Here is a 17945-nt window from a genome sequence, read left to right as displayed (position 1 = left end):
TTGCTGTTTGATTTAGTTTTTGTATTTAGCACTATAGCTCTATCTTGAATCATCTGTGAAGTCTTTTGACATTGTGATGACTATGTAATCAATATCCATTTTGGAAAACATGTCTAACATAAGTCTACCTAAGGTTTGTGTCTCATATGCCCCAACTGCTATATAAATGTGTTTATACATTTTTTCAAGTACAACAGTTTCCACGATGATGTTTCAGTCTCTTTACCCCATACATGGAATTAACGTTCATTATGTTAGGTGCTTTTGTGCCTGAAAATTCAATCTGATAGCATTTTCTTAGAATGAAGAGAGAACTAATATTTCCGTATCTTCTATGTATGTGCCAGACATGCATTATCTTATATAACTTTCACGAAAATCCTGTGGGGTAAGTATTGTTATGTTATCTTCATTTCACAAATTAGTAAGCTCAAGTTGAAAGGCTTAGTAACCTAACCAATGCTACACAGTCTAGAAATGTTGGGACAGATATTCAGATTCAGAACTTTCTGGCTAATTTACTGGTTTTTCTAGTATTCTATGATTTTTGAAAAGCTTGTTATAGTCTCTTTTTTGGTGTGGTTTTGGAAAATGCATTATAGTTTCCAGCCAAAATGAAAAATGTGAGTCTTGAAGTGTTATATATGAGTGAAAGAGGTGATTATTACACAGTTTACTACAAAGGAATCATGTGGGTTTAGAGATTACATACAAAACAGAATAAATGCAACAGTAATTGCAGTAATTGCCCAAGGGACATAGACATAGACCATCTACAACTGAAAGACAAATGCCATCTTTGTAAAGGAGCCTGTCTGATACCCTTACAGTTTGGCCTTAGGTGGCATTTGAGGTAAAAATCAAAGTGCTCTATCTCTTGAGGTGGCAAGTTAATGATGACAAGCAAAGGCAGCTTGACACTGGAATTCCAGGAAAAGAATAATAAACCTTTTGAGATCTTTACTGATTATTGTAATTTACTAGTTATTTCATTGTAATGTTCCAAATTGTTTTGTCTCTTCTGGGCCCCATTTTTTTTCCTATTTTTCAAAATCCTGTTAAATAGTAATAGATTGTTACTTAATAATAAACCTACTGTTTATTTTTTATTATCAAAAAGTATATTTATTGTTTATTATTATCTTTATGGCTTACCAAGAGATGTAGTACTTTGCATTCAATGAGTGAGAAATCCCTGGCAACTGTTTTGTTTGTTCTTTGCTCCTCTAACTCCTGTTTTCATGATTCCCGCTTTGTGTATGAACTATATACTACTTGATTAGATGATGCTGTTGAGTAACTCGTACTAAAAAATGAAGTGTTAAGTTTTTATTGGCTCTATTTCTGCTTTTAGGGTAAATGTAGGTAGGTCACATGATTAGTGTCTTGGTTTTCTTATTAGTAAGGTTAGCAATCCTCTTTTCCTTTATGAATTATTTGATGGTGAATACATTGGTTCAGTGTGCTCTATCATAGCATAAATGACAAAAAGCGCCCTTATCTTCCTTTAGCACTTTCCTCTTAGCTTTGTGCATTGTAATTTGAAAATTGCTTGAATATGTCATGAGAGTGTTATGCCTAACATTTTACTATAGAAAAGTGCAACAGGAACAGTAGTGACTAACAAGGAGCTGATGTTTCCTGACATATGTGGATCTTACGTTTTATCTTCTAGGATTGCACAAATCCACGGTACCTAGCTGCAGGTTCTTCCAATGCTGTCAAGCTCAGTAGGTTTTTTGATAAGGTAATAGCTTCAATTAAGTTATTTTTAAACTTAATTTATATATTATGAAAGTTTAAAGTTTTTGGAGAATGCTTTGCCCTTTTATTCCTTCATCCTGCACTTCATAGCCTGAACATTTGTGTTGATCTCTCTTATCTGTTGGTATAATTGCTCAAGGCCTGCTGACGTATTTATTTTATCACTAGTGTTCTCTAAGCAAAGGATGAAAGCTACTGGATTTGAATGAGTTATTTTAAAAGAAACCTAATTTCCCTCCTTAAAACAAATTACGTTTTCCTGTTTTCCAGCTCTTCTTGTATTTATTCACATCCCCTCAGCCCCCACAAAAGGCACTGAACCCAGGAGATTCTGCCTAAAGCCCTGCGTTCTTTTTGCTCTCCCAGCTGTTGTTATTCTCCACATAAATGTTATTATTACTTTTAAGGTTATGTCATCTTCTTGATTCCGTAATTTTCCCTATCAGAAACCTTTGCATTCAAGTATTGACTCTTGCTAGCATCATCCTATTGTCCTGAACTGGAATGAAAATGTAGAATGACTCAGCATACTGGTAATTTAGAGCACTGTCCTTCCTTCGCAAGGCCATGGGGCTCCATTGCACATAGTATTGACCAAGTTTAAGTCGTTTGCCTCATGTTGACATTGCGTAGTAAAGTAAAATAATGTATTTCTGTATGTATTATTGAAAAAGATTGATTCGTGTATTACATTTCCTTTTAAGAGGACAAGAAAAACATTTCCCTCCTCATAGCTCTTCTTTGTGAATCATTTTTCTTTTATCTATTTAGGGATCTAATATTTGGCCCTTTTGTCCATTATGTCATAACAAGATAAGCCCACACCCCTACCCGTTTAATACGAGAACTGTTTGCTTCATTGCAGAACTTCCCAGCTGGAGTGTGGCAAATATGGTACAAGTGTGCCGAGATAGTGATGCCCTCAGTTGAAGCAGCCAGAGCCCCCCAGGCAGCTGATCGGCAGCCTCTTTCATTTAACCCAGTGTGCTGTACAAATATTAGCATTTTCTAAACGTGCCATAACATGAAAAATGTTGGGAAGCAGTGCAAGGAACTGGATTTTCCCTCCACATGATTTTCAAGCTTCAAACATAAGAACTTCCATTTAGTTTAGATCCATGGCCTCCAACAGATACACTGTTCTGCCCCGAGAGAAACAACTTACAGATCTTTGTCTGACACAGAAAGATCCCACAATATATTGCTTAATTTGTTAATAATTTATTAATTTGAAAATTGATGAAGGGGATAGAAAGGTACAAACTTTCAGCTGAAAATTGAGTAAGTCACAAGGATGAAGAGTACAGGATAGAAAATACAGTCAATAATATTGTAATATGGTGACAGATGGTAACTATACTTATTGTAGTGAGCATTTTGTAATGTAATAATTGTTGAATCACTATGTTATATACCTGAAACAGCTATAGTATGTCAACCATACATCAATAAAAAATAAAAAATGTTTTAAACTCTAGAGAAACAATGGGTTATAGACTAGTGTGACCTGAGTTGTCAGGCAAGACTTTATTTTAAGAAAATCAGAGGGAACTTGGTTCATTTTAAGAAGAGAACAATATTTGGTAAGAGAAAGACACTGCAAGTTGAGAGTAGGGGACTAGGAGCAAAAGCAAAAAGTAGCATCATTCTTCATCACCACAGTGAAAGGTATATGGATCAGGAAGTTGGCCAGACCTCCAGACTAACATGGTTGCCTCAAAACACGGGACCTGGCAACTAAATTTTGCCCAGTTTTCTACCATATCTTCCAGAATTTAGTATAAAGATTTATTTACCAAGAGGGAATCTAGCTCCTTCTCCTGACTCCCTTTAGTAGTAATTCTTCCCCACTCTAGAATGATAGGGTTTTCCTGACCTGCTGTGGAGGAGTCAGCCTCTTCTTGGTTTTCGTGGGATCCAGTATTTTGATATATGTGCTAATCACAAGCCAGGTTTTCTACCTCTGTGGCCAGTGAATGCAACCTACACTGGGTCTCTTGTGGCTAAAAGTAACCCATATAGTCTCAATGGTAGAAAGAATCCAGATGATTTGGTTGTCAAGCCAGTGAGATCAAGGTGGCACAGCCCTGGAAGGAGACGCCATGCTCTTATTCAGGGGAATTCTTAGCTTCATAATTCTGGATTCCAGTGTTTTAGAGAGTTAATCTGCATCTAATCTGTATTCTTATCCAATTGGCTTTTCTTAATCATAACAGCTCTGTGTAAAGAAAATCATACCGCCTTCACAAACAGTGCAGTTTCTCAAGTGTTAGAACAGAATTCATTATTTTTTAAAATTATTTTCTATCATCTGAAAACATGGTACTCTTAAATTATATTAGGGCATGTATTTTTGAGAGTTTTTTTTTTTTTCAATAGTAGTGATGGATTTGTGCGGATACATCCACTGCATTACCGCATTTCTCCTGCTGACCAAATACAGTTCTGAAACTACTGAATTAAGGATGCAGATTAAGTCCATAGAAAGAAGCTAATTGAATGCCTTTGATGTTGTGTCATCTGTCTCCATTGAGGACCTACCAAATTTATCACTGCGTTTACTCAAGGGATGTGGCAGTTCACTACATTACACAGACTTGGCTATAAGGAATACCTGTACTATTGTAGTAGTAAAAGTGTTCTGCTTTTATCTTATGGGTTCTGTTTTGTATCTTTGAGCTAACTGCTAGGAAACTTTGAGCCAGATTTGCTTCCGTACACTTGGAACTGCATGGGTTATTATCCCATTCTCTTATGATTTAGCCATTTTTGTGTATTCATTTAATTTTTAATCTATTATTAATGCCTTTGGGAATAAGGCAAGCTTTTATGGAAATATGCCCACAATCCTGATCTTCCTAGCATGAGATTTAACTTATTGTACTAGATGTCCATAACTATTGAAAAAACTCTTCATTTGGGTATATGCCTTTTCGTCCCATTAGTGGTAACCACAGTGAACCACTTTTGCTAAGCCCTTAAAATCTTTATTTGTTTCTCACAGGTCATAGAGAAGAGATACTTTCTAAGGGAAGGTAATCAGGTCTGTATCTATTCTTGATAAAGTGGGCTCTTAAATTTGAAGAGAGGTGATTTCCAAATTTATTTTCAGAAGTGGCTTAAAAAAGGGTGAGGCGGGGTGGGGGGGGGATCCTTTGTAGGCAAAAGCATTTTCTTCTGTCCTGCTAAATACAAAAGCAAAAATATCAGATTAAGGGAAAATAAGGTTCTAAGAAACAAAAAGAATGCAGGGATAAGGTTATATTATAAAATCATAGGAGAAAATCATTTGCTTAAGACTCCAGAGGGTACATATCCCAGACCTATCACAATGTAGACAATTCATGTAAAAGTCCAGTAGGCAGATGTTATGAAATTCACCTTCATCTTCCCTGATTTAGATGACACTATCACCAATTTGTTGGCAAATGTTTTCCATTTTGGGAACATTTATTTTATTATTTGAGTAAAACCTCAGAGAGATGATTCTGTAAGGGACAACAGGGTGACATAAAGAAACAGAAAATAAAGGGAAAAATTTATAAGGCTATTAGCACTTGAACTCTGCTTGCTTGAGACTTAACGTGATTATCTTTCTTGCCAACAGATTCCAGGCTTTCCTGATCGAAAAAGGTTTGGGGGAGGAACGTTAAAGAGCCTTCATTATGACTGAATTACACCCATCCTGGAAGACTGAGCAAGCGGTGGCAGTTCTGCACAGCTTTCTTCTTGCTGTGTTGATTATTAATATTTCAGCCTTTTAACAGAATCATCCTAAAATGCCACCCTTCAGCCTCACCCTTTAATGGAAAGCTGAAAGGAAGTGACAGCGTGGGAGGTCCAAACTTTGTCCCCATTCTGTTCCTCACCTTTCTGTCCCTGTTTATAGATTATGTAAAAGCCTTGTGGAAATATGAGATGTTGTCAAAATGATGCAGTAAATGAGCAGTGACAGAGTGCTACAGAAAAAATTTACTCTTCCCAGAATTGGAAGGTTTTTTATAGGTCTGTAACTTTCCCACACTCCTTGCTGAAGGCTTAATTAAGTACTTCAAAAATGTATCTCTGTTGTTTTACCTTCTTGAGGGGAAAGGTTATGTTAACCAGCCCTGGGTTGTCCACCCCAAACAATCTCTGTCGTTTTCAAAGAAGCAAAATGGTGTTATTTAATTGTCTCCACTCTCATCACACACAAGGATGCCTAATAATAGCAGCCCTTGTCTCCCTCTCCTCTCCTTTGCAAATGGTTCAGTGGCTAGAAGAGGCAGACTAATAGCTGGAGTTAAATATAAATAGATTAATAATACATAGAGAACAGCAGTACCAGCAAAGGAGAATTCTCCGAGAAATTGACAGCTCACTAAATCCTTCACTCTGGGTTACAGATGTCTGCACTGTCTTATTGTTTTCTATTTGGAAATAGGCAGGGTGAAATCTAAGACCTGTTCAAGGGCAGTAAGAGAGATTTACAGCCTCTACTGTTTTTATTTTTTTAAAGGAAAAGTCAACTCCTGAAATGTCTCTTAACTGTAGTCGGTAAACTAAGAATGTTATTTTCTGTGTCAACAATGTATTTATGGAGACAAGTAAAAATAAGTTCTACAGCAACACATTTACATGAATTATGGACTAGGATTCTTAGATTTCATAATCCAACATTTTGTGAGGGTGGTGGTGTATGTGCGCGTATGCATAATTGTTCATCGTTCCTTTTTTTACCCATCTTTTTTGCTTGTTTAATTCTCTCAGCCCCGGTTCTTCTTTAATATATAGACCTGGTTTCCAAAAACTGCAATTTGCTGCCTTATTCAGCACCACCTTTTTACCCATAACCGCTCTCTGGCTCCGAGGCAGGTCTTTGCAGTCCTGATTTTGCTCCATATTAGAAAAAAATAGTAAGTATACACTTTCAGCTCCTTGTTTTAAAACTAGGCAAAAAACACTAAGTTCACTTTCTATTCCATTTTAATTAAATTTCAGAAGTACTTTGGAAATCAAGGTATGCTACCAGAAGATCTTAAAATAAGAAGGTTAGCCAGTGCTTTTAGAAAGGCAGTTGTAGGAATTTGGGGAAGGATTTTTAAAGCACTTTTGATCAGCTAGCATATTCTCCAGTCTGTCTTCATATCCTCAGCCATAAAAACGAGGCCTGATTTCTTTTTTGACACAAAGTAGAGCTATGCAAATCAGGATCTGTACGTGGAGTATGGCACAAGCGAATTGTGACAGAGGCTGCGCAAATGCATGCACAAAGACCCAACTAAGGCTCTTTGTAAACAATAAATTAAAAAAAATTATACATACATTCTGAAAAAATAAAAGAATAATACAACGACACAAATGAAAATACATATAACCTTTTCCTTCTCTCCCCTTTCTTCCTCTTTCTTTCCCTTAATTAAAAAACCTCTCTCAATTTCTTTATTTTCTCCCTTGCTAAAAAATAAAAATAACCCATCACTGATGCCTTTCAGGGTCAGCCTTGAAAACTTAGCAGTACCCCTCAACTCCATTTCTTCTTGCTTGTGAGGCTTGACTGAATTATAGTTTTCTGAGAAAAAATAATTTTTAATAATCTAAGGTAAATTTGTTGCAAAGTATTAGTAGCAGCAAAACAAGGCTGTTTGCCAAGATGAATGTTATTAGCCAAAGTTCTTGAAAATGAATGTTTTGAAGAATAATTTTTGCTGGGATTTCCTGAGATCCGCTCATCAAAATTGCTTTTGGATAATCAACAAATGTAAATACCAAAATACTTCCTAAAGAGTATTAATTAAATCTTTAATTTTCTTGATGGAACAGGTAATTAGCAATAGAGGTTCTTTTGGGTTTTTTTTTTCTGTTGTGATTTAGATGTCTAACCAATGTTGTTATTTATCATGGAGGCAACCAGACGTGAAGGCATACAGTCATTCATCTGTCGCTCAGGTGGCAGGGCCCTTCGTTGAAATCCAGCCCCAGATTTGGGTTGACCTCTCCACTTCTGTGCTCTGAAAAGAATTGCTGCTCCCAAAGCGGTTGATCCGTATCACTTTATCTCAGGTTCTCAGAAGTCCCTAAACTTGAGGCATCCATAACATAATCCGTGACAGTGCCTTGACACTGCTATTTTTCTGTCCATTCTGAAAATGGACTGCGTGGAACTGATGTGCTGGGCCATCAGACGGAGATGAAGAGCTCCTCACTGCTGCTATGACCAGAGCTTCTGAGTGTCCATTTCAATAGTATATGCCATAGCACCCAACCTAGGGAGGACCTTGTGTGGGTTTTTAATAAATGTTGTTCAACTGAAATTTTTAAAGCACAGGTAGCATCTATTTTAAGAAGTTTGAAGGTCTAACAGGATGTCTGCATTGATTTAATATCTGTTAAAATTCAGAGGAGGATACTGTTTGCGGGGAAGGAGGAGAAGGAAATAAAAAATCCATTCCTCTGTAGTCCCCAGACTGAGTGAAATCACTATGGTAGGAGAGGAAAGGTTCCAGGCAATCTAGCCCTAGGAGAACCCTGAGCCTCAAATATTCCACAGTATGTTTGCCTGATGCAAAATTGGAGCTGAAGCCTACCAGGGCTGCTCCATAGAGTAGGAAGGGGGTCCGACTTCCAGTTACTATTAGTACCTCCATTTAAGGACTTAAAGCAGTGGCTTTCGGACTCAAATGTGCATAAAAATCCTCTGAAGTGCTTAAAAATGCAGATTCTGGGATTTTATCAGCCCCCCTCTCCTTGCCCAATTCTATGTATATAGGATAGAGCCAGGATTTTGTATTTTTAACAGACAAACCAGGTGATTCTGCAGTGAGTGGCCTGGGATCCACACTCTGAGAAAGATAATAAACTCCTATCATAGAGAATATGCGGAATGTACTTAATGGCACCATTATATAGTTCATCAAAGTTCATCTTGGGCTTCCTTAAATGATTTCGCCTTCATGAGCTGAGCCACTCTTCCCTCTCAAGGTGATACATGCCACAGCAATCATGACATGATTGTCCCATTCTCTATTGGCAAAACAGGAGATGTTTGTTTTTAATGTACTACTGTCATTTTTACTACCACCATGTTCTGCATTCCAGGTGTATTTATTTCTATTAAGATGCCTTGCCATCTCATACACGGTCCCTCACTTGTACCACATTTGTTTTCTCAGCTGGCTAATCACTAAGCCTTACCAAGGTCATCAGTAAGTATTGGTGAAGGATGAAACCCCTGCATTCCCACAAAGACATAAAATTTTGCTCAGTACCAGCAAGTACATTTATCAATTCCATCTTTTTTTTGGGGGGAGACCCTCTAACTGTAACTTCTCCAACTCCATCCTGGGGTGATTGCTCTCCAGACCTGTCACACTCCTTCACATTACCCTGTAACACTACCCCAGCTCCCAGGATGAAATGTTTGCCACTTTCTCGGTGTGGATCTGTGGTCTTCCAACTGGGATGGGTACACATGTCCCCTCCAAGAGGTGCATGGACACAGATAGTTTCAAGGGAATCATTTTCCAGGTCATCCATCTCCATTATGTATGTTAAAATTGTTCTTCTAGTGAATGCAGCTCAGTGCTAGTTCTTACTTCCCACCTGTGCTTTCTTTCTCAATTGTCCTTTTCCCACAGTGGAAAAGGAATATCTTGCTTATGTAGGAATGTGGTATATTGGCCCAGGGTGTAAATGTCTTAGGATGCCAATAAAAGGACAATTCTAAATATTAGTTTTATTTAAGGACTTTGTTCCACTCACAATTATTAAAAAAAAAAAATGCAGACCTCTCAAGGAAGCGGTTCCTGAGTTCCTGAGAACACAGCGAAGAGAGTTTTGGTAAGAAATAACCAAGGCTATGGCACATTTCTTCATGGCAAGTCTTCTTGCTTGGTCTATCAAAATATCAAAATAACATTTTTTGTGAAAAATAATTATACAGGCAAAGGAATATAAAATTAACATTTATTTTCTCAACCCTTTCTAAGTAAAATGAGTTAGAAAAGGCACATCTAAGTGAAAAGGTAACATTTAATTAAAGTCATTGATTCCAATAGCTGGGTAACCAAGCCTTTTCCAATCAGATTCCCAATTATTTTCTTGCAAAAAAATTAAAGGAGAACCTGAGTTGTTGATAGGTTACTAAAAATGATGTTTATGATAGATTGCCATGTGATTTTTGATATTTGATTCAGAAGGAGAAGTGAGGTAATAAAATTCCTTCCATTCGTATCTACTTATCTATGTGAATGAATTTTCTTAACATGTCTTAAAACCAAAAAGTAAGATTAAATGATGTTGAATCATGTCTTATTCTGGAAATAAGAACTATAAATGAGAATTACTAATTCGTGGATATACGAACTAATGGGGGAGGCATCCACTTATTAAAAGAAGCATTTCTGGAAACACTTTACCTTTTATATTTAATATTTATCAAAATATCCAGTATGTATGGATTACTGTCCTAGAGAAGAATCGTTCCAGTCTGCTATCTGGAGGGTGAAACGTTTCCTGATCGCATTCTCAGGAAGTGCAGTGGAAGAAGGAGGCTGGAGGTTTCATCACTTACCTACGCGTGGTTTTGGTCCTACTCCACAATCTGGTGGTGTGAATCTGGAACTCCTCTGACTTTTCTTCTGAAGCTTCTGCAGAGGGTAAACCTAATTTCTACTAGAATCTGGGAGAAGCAGATACCTGCTGTCTCCACTTCCTGGTCCTTTTCAAATTCTCCCCCTCACGCATTCCCTGTATTGTTTCACCGAATCTATCCTCCTCTACTGGTTTTTAGCATCTTTGTTCTTCTTGCTCACAACTTTGAAAGCGTGACTCTGTTCTGATCCAGTGTGTGTTTGCCTTGTCCCTACACAAACTTCTCCCTCCACTGGGTGTCTTTTTGACACCTGCCCAGATGGCATCCCTCAATCCCTGCTTCAGATGTCTGCCAAACTTTCCCTTCCCGGTCTTCCCTCACTAGACCCCTCCACTCTGCCCTAAACACAGCTCTTTGAATGCACTGCCCTTCCACTTTTCTGTGTTTGCACACACTCTTTGCTCTGCTCAATGCCCTATCCAACTCATCCTGTGAAGCTTGGCTCAGTTATCGCCTCCTTTGGGAAGCCTTCCCTGCCCTCCTGCTCAGGACTAGGTGCCCCTCAATCCCTCCTGTAGCACCCTGGGCTCGTCTCTGTCACAGCAGATACAGTTCTCTGTTGCTATAGCCTGTTTATTTCCGCCTTCTCCAGTATGCTGCACTAGTAGAGAACAGGACTGAGTTAGTCATCTTTGTATCTCCTACATCGCACACAGTCTGGCACATAGGAGGTCCTCAATAATTGTAAGGTAAAGACATGAGTGTGTGATTACATTAATTAAAGTGGAAAACCATCAGACCTCAAATCAGAGCTGTTGCTGAGTTTTATTTATTCTCCTATCCCTTGTGTGTATAAAGCACAGTGCCTGGCACATAGTTATACAAAGCAAATACTTGTTTATGGAATCATGTTTATAAAAACAAAAAAGAAATACAGTTAAGTCAGGAGAAATCCATAAAGTTTGGTGATAGGTTATTCAATTTCAAATATTTTCAAGCTCCTGAAAGTAATTTTCGTCCAGTCAAGGATCTGTGACCACTTTCTTACTCTTTCAGAAATCTCCTACACCCTAGGAAAGAGTTTAAACGCTTTTTGAATTTGCCTTCAAAGCTGATTCAATGGAAAGAACATAGGAAGCCTATGGAAAAAAGCAGTAAAGCTTTTCCCTTGTCTTTTATTGACTCCCATTCATTTTTTCCCTCTAACCACCAAAGACTCACTTCCAGGATAGATAGATTGAAGACAAAGTACTCATAAACTCAGATGTAAGAAATATTTTTTCTGGAATTCATTTTTGATTTTGAGTCTGCATACTGCAGGAGTAACAAAAACTTAGCCTCAGTAAAACCAGGGCCTCCCCCAACACATACCACTTCCTCCAGGGTTTGTATATAAATTCCAGGGAAGCAAGCTTACGTAATACCACAGTGTCATCTGTCTATGCTCACATATGCTGAGATGTCCTATAACTGTCTGGAACTCAGGCATCAATCCACACAGGTTGGTTTGCTACCAACCTGTCATTTTTTTCTGGCCCTCTCTGTGCTAACACCTCGTACACAGGCAAATCATCTGCTGCTACTGCAGTATGTTGGAGCCTGGGGACCTCTGGCGGTAACTTAGACCCATTTAATATAGAGCAGAGGGTCTAAGCTGATGGCCCATGACCTTTTCAAATCTGCGTGTATGTTTTTTATATCAGTGTATCAGTTATCTCACCAAACCACCCCATTAAATACCATAAAATACACCATTCCATTTGCCCACAATTCTGTGAGTCAGCAATTTGGACTAGGTCTTGCTGGGGGTTCTTCTGCCATTTTCACCTGGGATCATTCATGTGTCTCCAGTTATATGACAACCAGACTGCATCATTCAACATGTCCGGCAGTTGGTGCTGGACTAACTTCTCTCTTCATGTGGTTTCTCATTCTCAAGGAGATTGGCCCAGCTTCTCTGCATGGTAATTTCAAGTAGTAAGAAATGGACAAATCCTAAGGCACAAGCACTATTCACGCCCCTGCTTGTGTTGTGCTTGCTATTAACAAAAGTAAGATTCAAGGAGGTAAGAAAAAGACTACATCTCTTTATGTGAAGAGCAGCAAAGTCCAACATTACAAAAGAGCATGCATACAAGGATGGGAGAAAATTATGGACATTTTTGCAATCCACCACAATGGTTTTATCTAGTCATTCATTCATTCATTCATTCGCGTGTTTGTTCTAGTTTCCAGTGTTTAAAAATTGGAGCTTCATTTAGAAGTCTTATCTTGAAATACCACCTAGCCTACATTTCCTGCCTGGTCTGTTGCACTTAAGTTTGTGATGATAAAGCCTAGTTTACAAGACTGTTCTTGTGAAATTAAATGAGATAATTTCTATGGAAAAACCTGGCATGAACAGGCACTCGATATATAGTTTCTTTCTTCCTGAGTACAATTAGCCACAAAGTGGATATCTAACCATGGCTAAGGAGAATAGCCAAGATGAAGGGCAAGGGAGCCATGGAAAAGGTGGCTGGAAAGTAATTTCTTGGTCCTCTTTTAGAAGGATAAAGGTATTAGAAAACAAGATTTTTAAAGAATTTATTTTAAAAAACCACTAAATATATTTAAGAAATGAAAGGAACAATAGCAAACATCTCCGTTTGCTTTAAGTGAAGCACTTCAGACTCTGGACAGTTCACCCAGCTCATCCCTTGGAGGCACCTCTGGACAGCTGTCCAGACTCAGTCCCTGTTTCAAGCAGCTGTGTGTAAACACCTGTGCCAGAGCACAATTCATTTTGTCACTGCCCAGCAGAGAATGAATACCCTGCCCTGTTCCTTCCAGGCCTGAGTCAGGACTGAGAGAAGCCTCTGCCGCACACAGCATGCCTTAACTACCACGGTTCCTTTCCCAGAGAGCTTTCCATTCTCTGTCTTCAGTAATAAGCCTCCTTCTTTTCACTGGGACACATAATTGGCTAATCTTTACCTCGGCTGGAGAGGAGATAGGCTCTGCAAACTCTTCCAGAAACAGCCTAGATTTAGTGAAAACCAAAGATAATTGCGTAAGCAGTTTGAAAACAAGCATGCTGGACTTTCTCCCTAGTTGATCAGTTAGGTAATTTTTGTGGCTAGTTTGAGCCGCCTGCTAACCAGTGAGCACGGTGAAGTGGTGGGAATAACATTCAGAAGGTGGATTGGAGGAGAAACAGAAGCATTTTAGCTTCATACCCTCTCTGGGCCTGTGTTTCCTGAAGTGATCACACCTGCAGCAGAGGGAAAATGGCCGAGTTGAAGGTAAGAGACTATCTGCCAAGTTTGCTGTGGCTTCTTCAGCCAGAATTTACGGAAGCTTCTGAGAACCCCAGAGTGTCGGAGTCAGGAAGGACCTAGAAAGGCCATGTTCTAAACCCCTGCGTTCAGAGGTTTTGCCATGGTGTCCACAGGCATGGCTGGAGCTGGGGGTGTTGATGGAAAGGTGGTAAAGAAAAGAGATGAAGCCTTCATTGTCCATCTTTTGCCTTTGTTCATTTTAAATATTGTCTTGGGAATCTGTAGACATCATAAGGGCTCCCCACCCCCCACCCCCCAACGACCATGGGAAGACATATATCTCACTGCCTGCTTCCCAGCCCCTACTCCCTGATATCTTCCTGTTGCTACAGCTTCCTGGACTGCCTCCATCCAACCAATTAGATCTGCCGTATCTATTCAGTTATTTTGAGGATCCACAATTGGCCCTTGGCCAATAGAAGCCCTAGCAATTCCTCTAGGAAGTAATTCCTTTTTATTATTTAATGTGCAATTGAAAAATATGTGTGGGTTATGTGCTATTAATGAATTAACTCATATTGTAATCCTCAAAATAGATCTGAGATGTAGGCGCTCTTGTTTCTATTTAACCAAAAAGGAAAAGAAAGTTTGGAGAGATTAAGTGACTTGCCCAAGGTCACTGCTTATAGGTGACAGAGACTAGATCAGAACCTGGTTTGTCAGAATCCAAATCCCAAGTTCCAAAAGGATATTTAGTGACATCTACTGGACCGTGTGCCTTAAGTCCAGGGAAGGGGACTGTTTTCCCAGTGTCTAAAACCACACCCAGTGTCCAGCCTGGGCTATATCAGTGCCCAGCACATGCATGTGGAACTGAGGAGAATTTTCCAGAACTTGACTCAAGTCAGGTGAGCCACACTCTGGGCTTCTTTCAGGAATGCAGAATTTGAACACTTTCCTAATGCCCTTCAACTGATGCTGAGTTTGAAGAATCAAACATCGCCCCAGTTGATAGGGATCCTGAAAACACACAACACTGAAGTAAACGTTTGTTTCTTTACCTTCATGTGTGACCAAGAGTCGGAAATGCTGAGAAAGAACTCTCTTTCATTCAGCAAATATTATGTGTTAGTACTGATGCCACAGGTTGATACTGTAAAGGAACCGAGTCTGGGCTAGGTGGGGTCAAAAGAAACTTCTTGAAGAAGGCTGTTCCTCAGCTGACTCATAAGAGAGAAGTAGAAATTGGCTAAATGAAAAGAGGTGGGGGGCAGAGAAAAAACAAGTGCAAAGGCATGGCATACACAGACAGTCCAGCATATTCTGGGAGCCAAGAGAGTTTCAGCTAAATTTGAGCTGCTGCAGGGACAGCCAAGTTGACATACCCAGGAGGCATTGGGATGTATGGATCTGGATCTCAGGGGAGGGGGTAGGACCAGGTTAATAGATACAGGAGGTCATCCTATCAATGGTGGCAGCTGAAGTTCTGGGAAAGGGAGAGTGCATAAGAATTTTGTTTCCTGATGAAAATCCTATGGGAGAGTTCAGCAGGGGCTGGAAACATCCTTACCATTTATAAATAAATTATATCTAAAATCCTATCCTGCTGAAATTTTTAGCAACTTATTATGCACAGCACCAGCAGACCAATGTAAATTGCATGCTGGTCTTTGTTCTCAATTTCAAAGGCTTTCTTCCCTGCCTGCTGTCTAATCTGCACGAGCAAAGGTTAGCTCTAGAGATCAGGAATCCAAACACAGAAAACCAGATTGCATCATTCTAATCAATAAACATTACATAAGTTAAAAAATATACTTCTCAGCTTTTATGTCTTCATTTTAACGGATATATCAACACAAAGCCTAAAAGAAATCACATTTATGTAAAAGCAGCACAACTGGGGGAAGAAAATTCAAAAGAGAAAATAATAAGGTTAAATTTCAAACAGACTATTCCACATTCTTAAGTCCCTTCACTTCTACAAGTCTTGATTTCCTAATTTCTAAAATGAAGAGCTGTTCAATATCCAGATTTTGGGCCCCACTACCATATATTTTCATTCACTAGGTCTGGGTGTGTGTTTGATAAATTTCTGGAGGTGATTCTAATGATTAGCCAGAGATGGGTCCCACTAATATTGCGATTGTATTTGTTTCCTGTTTCTGTTGTAACAAATTACCACAAAGTTAGTGGCTTAAAACCGCACATATTTATTCTCCTACAGTTATGGAAGTCAGAACTGTGAAATCAGTTTCCCAGGGCTAAACTCAAGCTTCCCCAAGCTGCCTGCATTCTGTGATTGAGTCTCCATCTTCAAAGCATATCACTCCAGCCTCTGCCTGTCACTGCACTGCCTTTTCCTCTTCTGTAGCTGTATATCCCTCCACCTCCCTGTACTAAGGCACTTGTGATTACATTTGGGGCGCACCCAAATCATCCAGGATAATCCCTCATCTCAAGATTCGTACTTCACTCACATCCTCAAAGTCTCTTTGAGTGTAGGAAGTTCCCAGGGATTCAGACATGGATATCATTGAAGGTCATTATTCAGCTCTACCACAATAACCTGCAAGTTCCCAACAATCTCTGTTCTCTGTTCCCAGCACAGTTCATTAGAAATACTGGACTCTTGCCGCAGGAACAAGGTAGCTATCGTTCCATCTCCACCCTGACTTCTCTCTCCTTCCTTTATGCTCAGTGAAAGGCAGTGAGGTGCACCATCTGCCCGTCCCATCAGGGCATTATCCAGAATCAGAGTTGGGAGAAAGCACCTCATAAGCCTACTCTGACACAGAGTACGTCCCAGGGACCAGGCGAGGATTAAAAAGCGGTATGGTAGGCAGCTGCCAGACAACTGAAGTTATATGGAGCTCGCTAATTTGTTCTTTTGTTTAGAAAGGATTCATATCATTCTCTTGGAGAAAAGTGAGATCATTTTTTTATGTTGGATCAAGTTATTCAGAAATCTGGACTGAAGAAAACATACAAACTCACTTGCTTAATGTTAGATTTTCTTTTCTTCTTGCATAAGGAATATTTGTACATAGTCACTGAACCAGCTGGAGTTGCACACTTGGATTTTCACAGCTGATATAAGCAGAGTTCAGATTCTGCCCTTGATCTCAGAAGCTTGGGAAAGCACCTGCTGAATACTGCTTCCTCAAGTCAAATACCTTCGGCCGTAAGGGACATGGCATTTGAAAGCTCTAATAAGCTCATCTGTAAATTCTTCTCTCCGAGGATTAGGAAAACCGACTGACTGGAGAGTGAGTCAGCATTTTCCGCCTCCTCGTCAGCCAATGCACCACAGCTAAGATGCAGAAACAGGCTCAGAACTCACACCTCTCTCAGAGCTGGGTGGCTCCCTTCCAAACCACCAGCTGTTCTTTCTACTTTCTTTTCTATTTTTTAAAGCAGTCAGAAGCAAATGCTTCAGAACTACATATACTAAGTCTCTTTTCCCTTGTGCCAAAAATACATAGAACCCTGGACTCTGTTCTGAGACCAGCAGTGGCAAAGAATGGGGAAGGTTAATAAGTAAACCCGCCCATGACTGGAGAAGGTTCAGCTGTATGCCTCAATACTTAAGACTCCCTGGCCTCTCTTGCAGAGAGAAACAATGTGGCAGTTGAACAAAGAAAGTAAGGGCGCTGTCATGCTCAATGGCTTGCTTCAGTCACAGATTGGTCTAAAATTCCATTCCACAGAATTGAAGATAATTTGGGGTCATTACCATTTCTCAGCAACTCCAATTCATTCCTGTTGACAGTGAGCGTGAGGCCCATTCTGAGAGAAGAAAATTGTACTCAGTGGAGAGTCGCAATGCTCTACCATTTCCCCAAAGAAATCAGTCCAAACTGCATGTCGCTGCAGTTAACCTATCTGTGTATAATATAACTCAGTGTTTTTAGTGCTGATAGATTTTCCAAAGTACAAAAAAAAAAAAAAATTGTGTCTGGAGGCAAAAAGAATAATTTCACTTCCATTGCTTTCTAGGTCATAACATTTCACATTTGATATTCCTTCCAAATATAGCAGTTATTGGCCTGATCGTTGCTCACACATCCAGGCATATTGCATTCAGCTCATCCGTCTCCATGCTGCTGAGAACTCTGGAGGGCTCACCCTCCACCCACTAGCATCCTTCTTATATCTTTTAAAGACATGTGCTCAGATGGTGGCATTTCACTCAGAGAGCAAGGCTGCACTTTCATTATCCAGAGCTAAAATTAAGTCCGTTTATTAGGATCAACTATGGGCAGAAAATAGCCATTTTAAATATTTGAGTTAGAGAAAAGGGGGTTCTAACCCCACCTACAGCAGCATACATACACTCAGAATAGGCTTTA

At 39.4% G+C, this 17945-nt stretch overlaps 2 protein-coding genes across 2 annotated transcripts in view; both read left to right on the top strand.

Moving 5' to 3' along the window:
* The window catches only part of RABL3 (RAB, member of RAS oncogene family like 3), a 37940-nt gene extending 27849 nt beyond the window's left edge, over positions 1 to 10091 (top strand). The window contains exons 6-8 of the mRNA XM_015072763.3: positions 1676 to 1747; positions 4769 to 4807; positions 5372 to 10091. Coding sequence (XP_014928249.1) covers positions 1676 to 1747; positions 4769 to 4807; positions 5372 to 5437 — 177 coding nt within the window. The 3' untranslated portion in view covers positions 5438 to 10091. The remainder of the gene's footprint in view (positions 1 to 1675; positions 1748 to 4768; positions 4808 to 5371) is intronic.
* A 3292-nt stretch (positions 10092 to 13383) lies between these two features.
* Positions 13384 to 17945, top strand: part of HGD (homogentisate 1,2-dioxygenase) — a 47874-nt gene continuing 43312 nt past the window's right edge. Inside the window, exon 1 of the mRNA XM_015072764.3 lies at positions 13384 to 13620. Within this exon, the coding sequence (XP_014928250.2) occupies positions 13606 to 13620 (15 nt within the window). The 5' untranslated portion in view covers positions 13384 to 13605. The remainder of the gene's footprint in view (positions 13621 to 17945) is intronic.

The sequence above is a fragment of the Acinonyx jubatus genome, chromosome C2 (genome assembly GCF_027475565.1).
Source record: "Acinonyx jubatus isolate Ajub_Pintada_27869175 chromosome C2, VMU_Ajub_asm_v1.0, whole genome shotgun sequence".
Classification (NCBI taxonomy): Eukaryota; Metazoa; Chordata; class Mammalia; order Carnivora; family Felidae; genus Acinonyx; species Acinonyx jubatus.
This window is presented reverse-complemented; position numbering and strand designations above follow the sequence as displayed.